Source organism: Enhydra lutris, unplaced genomic scaffold, assembly GCF_002288905.1.
Source record: "Enhydra lutris kenyoni isolate GAN:26980312 unplaced genomic scaffold, ASM228890v2 scaffoldscaffold6, whole genome shotgun sequence".
NCBI classification, from domain to species: domain Eukaryota; kingdom Metazoa; phylum Chordata; class Mammalia; order Carnivora; family Mustelidae; genus Enhydra; species Enhydra lutris.
The window spans coordinates 5,529,585-5,536,636 of record NW_019154090.1 but is presented as its reverse complement, the minus strand read 5'-3'; the positions used below and the strand labels follow the sequence as shown (position 1 = coordinate 5,536,636).

The following is a 7,052-nucleotide window of genomic DNA, read 5'->3' as shown; positions in this document are numbered from 1 at the left end:
TGGACAATGTTGGCTCTGGGGCCTGTGCTGCCTTAGTTTTGGGTGTACACATCCCCCACCCTGCCTTTCTTTTTTTTTCCTTTCTTTCTTGCGCCTCTATTTTATTGGGATGACTACATCTTTAAACTATGTTAGCAGTAAACACAGCTAATTTACCCCCTGCCTCTTTGAAACAGCTGTTGACAGCTGCACTGTAATTCAATCAAGGATCTTTGTAGTGGAGCCTACCAAATTCCCATTTATTGTTGGGTTCCATCTCTCCTGCCTGGAGCCCCACACAGCTGCAGCAAATGTTGACCAGCACCCCTTTCTCCCCAGGGCCTGGATGATGAACAGCGTGTTAATGGTGGGGCCAAGGCAGAGAGTTCTTAGCAAACCAACAGAACTCCAAAGTCCAGGAGTTGAGAGAAAAAACACACGGACATACATGGCCCCAAGAATCAGAACCAAATGTCTTCTTTTATTGAAAAGTCAAAACCCTTTTTATTTTGTCTATTTATACAGAAAATTCGCTGAAGGCTGCTCTATACAAAAGCTGAAGGTACATTGGTCTGATCGTTAATAAATAGTCTTAAATAAGAAAACAAACAGGCTGGGGAAAGTGAGCTCATCATCCTGAACAAGGGACTGAAGGAGAGTGTAAAATGAGCTTCCAATGGACATAAATAATTTGTTTTGTAACAACTATTTACATGTTTCAATGTACAAAGGATGCTAGCCAGAAACCAGGTGGGGCGTGGATGGTGAGAAAACTTGCACCAAGAGCGAACCACACAGAAATCCCCAGATCTGCCAACAGATAAAACAAAGTACGGCAAAAACAGTGACTCTTCCCCCATTGACCAGGCAGATTGGAGGCTGCAGCCTAAGCTACTGAAGAAGAAAAATAAAAGAAAATAATAACGGGACCCCAGTGTTTCTAGGAACCAACTTAATCAAGATGGAGAAATGATTCCCTGCTGGACCGGGTTCCAGGGGCACAGGCCTCACCTGGGTAACCCTGCTCTTTGTTTACAGACAGACCAGAGCTCCACAAGGCCTACATTGCAGCTGGAGGCTGGGTGCACAGCATTTAGGGGACCCGCAGGCCAAGGCCAGGGAGGCTCACGCCAAGAGCCACATCAGAGATGGCACCTTTGAATTGGAAGGCTCAATTAGGACGTCACTCTCAAGGCAGTGTCTAGATCCTTCCATTTGAGATTCATGTCCACCATATCCTGCACCTAGCAGATCTCCACCATGCCATCTGCTCCTTACCTCAAGGAGCTGATAGTTTGCAGAGTGCTTGTAGGGGTCTGCAAATGAGAACAGTGGCTACAGCGACCCTGGCTGGCACCTGGACTCCAGAATGCTGCTAATCATGACCAACAGGGGAACCCACCTGTGGGAGGGACAGCATGCCTGCTCACCCCACCCCCAACTAGAGTGAGGGTTCATTGACACTTCTTAAAATAGGCCATGTTAGCTAGAGTTCAGAGTCAAGGTGTGGGCTCTCCCAATTGCTGTCCCTTCCGCCCTGTCATTCCATGTTGATTTTCTACCACTAGGAGAGCTACAAAACCAATTCCAACCATCTGTCGGCGCTTCTCACGCCTATTTTAATTTCCGCCACCATGCACCCAACTGAAGGACGGGACATATTTTTCCTTCAAGGTTAACACATCCCCTCCTCCAAGCAGAAATTTGCCCTCTCCCTTCCCAGTCAAATCTTGGATTTGGGCAAGTCTATGTAAACAGCAGGCCTCTGCAAGCCTCAGAATGAAACCAGAATGGAACGGAGAGGGGGCCTCCCCTGCCTCCGCAGGCCATGGCTTCTGTTTATGAAGTCAGAGTAAACCAAGAAATGGGGATAAATTGTTTAGGAAAATATATCTGTAACATCCTAACCATTTTCATTCATTCGTTTTATTGTGACATTTATTACAGGAACTTCCGTGTCAACTTTCCTTGCACACAGACGCAAACGTGCCCACCCCTCGCCATGCCCCCTTCCTCCTGCTGCTGGGTGTCCTGGCTGAAGGGTGCTCCTAATGACCCCTGGGAATGAGTCAGTGCATGGCTGACACTTCACAGCCAATGATCAGGTCTGGGCAATTTTTCTTTATATATTTTCTTTCCTTTAGGTTTTGCCTGTAGCAGCGTGTAGGATCTTGTCCATAGGAGGCTGATGAAAACCTGATCAAAAGGCATTTGCCTCTCCAATTCCTTAATCCTCCTACGCCCTTAAGGTCGGGGATGGGGGCGGGGCAGGTCTCGCGAAAGGCAATTGCGGTGCTGGGTGGTGGGAGGCACTGGGTGGTGGGAGACCAAGGACTCCAGAACAGTGTAGTGCCCGCGGGTCTGACCTCCGTGAGGTGCTAGTGGCAGCCACAGGCTCGGACGACCATGTTTCTGTATTTCTTCAGGATGACATTGGAGCTGTCGTCGAAGTAGAGGACTGAGATGGCGTTGAGCTGAGTGGGGGCACAGCACGGCTTGGGCACCGTTTCGGGGTTGATGAAATGGACCTGGAACACACAAAGAATGGCGGCATTGGTGAGCAGCGCTGGGTCCCTACTCCCGTTCTATAAGGAACGCCAGCTGCTTAGACAAAATGACGCACGTGATACTCCCCCTTGAGAGTCACCACACGTCACACTTCCAGTTCTGGCCCGTGACACATAACCTCTGGTGCACAGACCAGGAGACCAGAGCACAGAGGTGTCCACAGCTGGGGAGTTAGCGGCCAGGTGGCTCTCCACCACCCCGCGGTCCTACGCACCGCACAGTGTTCACCGCGTCTCTCTGCTCCACCACCAGGAGCCAGAGACCCTCAGCCCCCAACCACGACCGCCCAAAACGTCTCCAGACATTGCCAAATGTCTCCTGGGAGGCAGATCTGTCCCTAGTGGAGAACACCCGAGTTAGACAGAGTGGGTCAGCAGGTCAAATCCCGTCCCGAGGCCTGGTTTTGTGGATAAAGTTTTATTAGCACCCGGCCAAGCCCACGGGTTCCAGAGTACCCAGGGCTGCCTCTACCCTGCGAAGGCCTGAGCTTAGGAGATGCAACAGAGGCCTTCTGACTCACGAGGCTAAAAATATTTACCATCTGGCCTTTTTCAGAGAAAGGCGGCTGACCTCTGGGCTAGACCCGTCCTGTCCAAGAAAAACACAATGAAAGTCACACATGTAATTTAAAACATTCTAGCGGCCACGTTTGGAAAGATGAAGAAGAAATAGGTAAAATTAAATACAGTATTTCATTTAACCTGGTATCTCAAACATATTATCGTTTCAACACGCACTTACCACAAAGAATCTTTTTTTTTTTTCTGCACTAAGTCTTTAAAACCTAGCGTGTATTTTACACTGACAAGGCACCTTGATTCAGATCGGCCATATTTCCAGTGCTCAAGAGCCACGTGTAAAAGTGGTCACCGGATCGGACGGTGCAGGTCTAAATTGTCCTAGATGCTTCTGCCTCTTGAGCAGTAAAACTTGGAGGACAAAACTGGGCAAACACTTGGTTGGACGTCCGCGAGAAAGAAGGGGGTCTAGAAGGGACGGATGAAGGGATGAAGCCAGATGCCGCTCGGGTTTACTGCTCCTTCCTGCTCTGGGATTCCAGGCACCTCGCAGCAGACAAAGGCGGGGGTGGGGGTGGCAAACAAACTCAAAGGCCCGAAGGGGACACGCAGGCACCACCCAACGAGTGAAGGAGGCAAGGGTAAGACAAGAGGGGATAGTGAGGGTTGGGGCAAACCCAAGGCAGATGCTGCCCGCTGACCTCGGCCAATCAAGGCCAGTGCAGCGGGTGTGCCCAGTGTCCAGGACAGGCCAGGGATTTAGTTCTGCTTTGTTTGCATATGAAACCTCCAGGTTTCCAACACACTGCGCATGCCAAGTGAAAGCATTCTGGAAGCCTCCAGCCTGTGACCTCTGACATAAGACAGCAAACTTAGAAGCTTTTTATTATGGACGATTTCAAACCTTACAAATCTAAACCTTCCCCCCAGCTCCTCCATCCTTGAATAATTTGAAAGCAAATCCCAGACATCAGCTCATTTCCTGTGTTTTTCACCAGGACCCCCAAAGGCAAGGATCCCCCCCTTTTTTTATTTGCTTCAGAGGTAGAATTTCGTGACTCATCTGTTGCATACAACATCCAGTGCTCATTCGGCCAAGTGCCCTCCTTCATGTCCATCCCCCAGTGACCCCGTTGTCCCACTCACCTCCCTTCCAGCAGCCCTCAGTTTCCTAGAGCTCAGAGTCTCTTATGGCTTGCCTCCCTCTCGATTTTCGTCTTACTTTATTTTTCCCTCCCTTCCCCCTTTTTAAGCAGGACCACAGAATTTCTTTGCAGAATAATTAGCTCGTTCTGATTCCAGAGCTCCTTCGTGACACGCGGACTGAGTGGGTGATCAGGGGACAGCCAGGCTCCCCCTGTATGGGCCATGAAGCAGGTCAGAGGGTAGAGGTGTGCCCTTGGCAGGTGGGAGGCCCCCCCGGCACCTCCCAGGGGCATCAGGGCCAGACCCTAGGGCACACGCAGGCATGGGAGAACAGGCCCAGGCCAAGAAACAGGTTGGGAGCACTATTCGTTTCCAGACCAAGGCCTTTCAATCCCAAGCAGGACTTCAGAGTTTACCTCTGGGGAAGGAAGGGCCTTGGAAAAGCATGGCTAAAAGAGAAGCCAGAGAAGCCTTCCCTCGAAGGGCAGACAGAGGTCCAAATGAAAGGAATAGGGGAGCTTTTTTCCCAAGACATAACATGTGGGGCAGGAACAAGTTTGCCACTAAATAAAAGAAGCCAAAAGCTTCAGAACAAACAACTGTAGGACAGAAGGGATGGCCCCGGGTCGTGAGCTCCCCATCACCAGGAGCATTCAAGCCAGGGAAAGGCCCCCATGATGTTCATGGCAAGGAGCTAGACAACCAAGACCCCTGAGCCTCAGATTCTAGGCCAAAGAACCAAGTTCCGAATTTTTATCACTGTTGCTGTTTTCCGTAGAGTTGTTAATCACTTCTTCCAAGAGTCAGCAGGGCTGGGTACCCTGTTAAGAGCTTATCTTCTTATCACAGTGAATCCTCCAAGGATCCCAGGGAAGTTCAGCCTGAAAAGGCCCCTGCCCCACCCCATCTCTCTGGCCGGTGGTCCTGTCTACCAGCTTCCTCCCCCTTCCTCCTTTGCTCACCTGACTACTTCTCTCCCTGGAAACTGAGCCCCAAGGGCAGGGAACAGGTCTCGGCTGCTCCCTGCGGTGTCCTCAGCTCCCAGTGCAGCGTCTACCTGCAGGAGATGCCCTTGGATGGCTGAACCCCAAAGATCAAGGCTAGGAAGCAAAGACCTGAGCTCGGGGACAAGGGGGAGGGACGGGCTCTCGAGCCGGCCTGAACCCACGGAAGCCCGGACTGTGGGGGCCGGGGGTGGGGACACTCATGGATGATGAGCAGACACGTGGGCAACCGAGAACAGTCTCCCAGAGACAGGCAGGGCCAGGGCTAACGTCACCATGAGGCACAGGGACATTATCCAAGATACCTTTAGGAGCTCCTGAAACTGCTCTTCTTTCTTTCCGAATTGGGAGAAATCTGTGAACTTTAGGGTCAGAGACTACACACATCTTTACGCCAATGCTGTTATAAAGTCTGATTTTAAACTTTTCTTTTCTTTCTTTTTTTTTTAATGGAGGAAGGGGCCTACTCCAGGAGGAGAGCCCAAGGCCCACGAAAAGTCAGGGCCCCAGTCCAGAGGAGTGCTAGGCAGAGTCCCGTGCGCCCCTGCCCCGGCTGAGCCCGCCCAGAGGGCATGCAAGCCACACTCACCAGCGTCTGCACGATGGCGTGGTTGGTGGCGTTCATGTAAGAGTTCAGAGGAAAGGCACACTCGCCCTCACAGTAGTAAGCAGCATAGCCTTCAGGAGCGATGATCCAGTCCTGCAGGAGGGACAGCATGAGCCCCACATGACCTCTCACGCCCCAACCCCCTCCTGCGGGCCAGGCTCCGTGCTTCCAGGGGACAAAGACACAGCCCACACCGTCCTGAGCAGCTGGGGGTCCCACAGAAGCAGGAGAAGCGGAGGCTGAACGATCACAGTCCCCGCAGAAGGCAAAATGAGGCGAAGACCACCCAGGGGCTGGGCTGAGCCCAGAAAGGATGCCCGCATGGCCTTGCTGGGAGGTGGCCCAGAGATGTGTGACCAGGGCGGGGGTGGGGGGTAAGGGGGGGCGTCAACTCTAGCTCTGTCAGAGGTGGTTACAAGTTGGCAGTTTGCTTTGAGCAACGTGGGAGAGCGACGACTCACCCTCAACACTGAGAATGAAATGACTGTGTAGACGAGCCCGCCCACGCCTGGTGCACATGCATGGCTTGGTCAAGGACGCTCACAGCCAGGCCTGCCTTTAGGGTTCGGTCCACCCGGGGATGCCGTTCAGATAGCACGCACACCCCTACGGACTCAATTCCGTGGACTCTGTCTGCAGAGGAGCTGGAGTCTGGGTCGGGCTCCAGCACCAGGACGCAGGCATGGCCAGGCGCCCCACGGGGCACAGACCCACGGGAGGGCTCCACACCGGCTGTGGGCTACTGTCCCGCTAGTTGCACGGTCCCCAGGGAGGGGTCCGGACTCCCCCAACAAAAAAGCCCGCTGAGGAGTGGACAACAAAACCACTGATCTCGGGGATCTCAAAGCCCCATTCCGGATACTTCAGCTCCATGAGGGCAGGCAGAGGGTCATGCTCCCTGCTGTGTCTCCTGGGCCTGGAAGAGCGCCCAGAATGTCAGAGACGCTCATAAACAGTCATTAGAGTGTGTGACCCTCATGCCTGTCCTAGGATTCATCCCCTGCCCTTAGTCCCATTCCATCCGAATCATTCCGGAAGGAGCTGTCATGGTCCTATGACACAAGCTTATCCCCAAACAGGTGACAGGTGCAGGACCAAGCACCCAACCCGAGCTGGGCCAATCCACCCCTGCCCGGGGGAGTCTGAATCATGGAAGGGGAGGGATGGACAGAGCAGCGGTGGGGGGGGGCCTGCAGGCGACGGGCTCTGCCCCATCAGAGAGGAGCAGCC

General features: G+C 52.9%; 1 protein-coding gene across 1 annotated transcript in view; it reads right to left on the bottom strand.

Annotated features, from left to right (window-relative positions):
• Positions 1 to 446: 446 nt before the first annotated feature.
• Positions 447 to 7,052, bottom strand: part of LOC111141703 (bone morphogenetic protein 7) — an 88,171-nt gene continuing 81,565 nt past the window's right edge. The window contains exons 6-7 of the mRNA XM_022494473.1: positions 5,805 to 5,915; positions 447 to 2,507 (exon numbers count right to left, since the gene is read on the bottom strand). Of these exons, the coding sequence (XP_022350181.1) occupies positions 2,358 to 2,507; positions 5,805 to 5,915 (261 nt within the window). The 3' untranslated portion in view covers positions 447 to 2,357. The remainder of the gene's footprint in view (positions 2,508 to 5,804; positions 5,916 to 7,052) is intronic.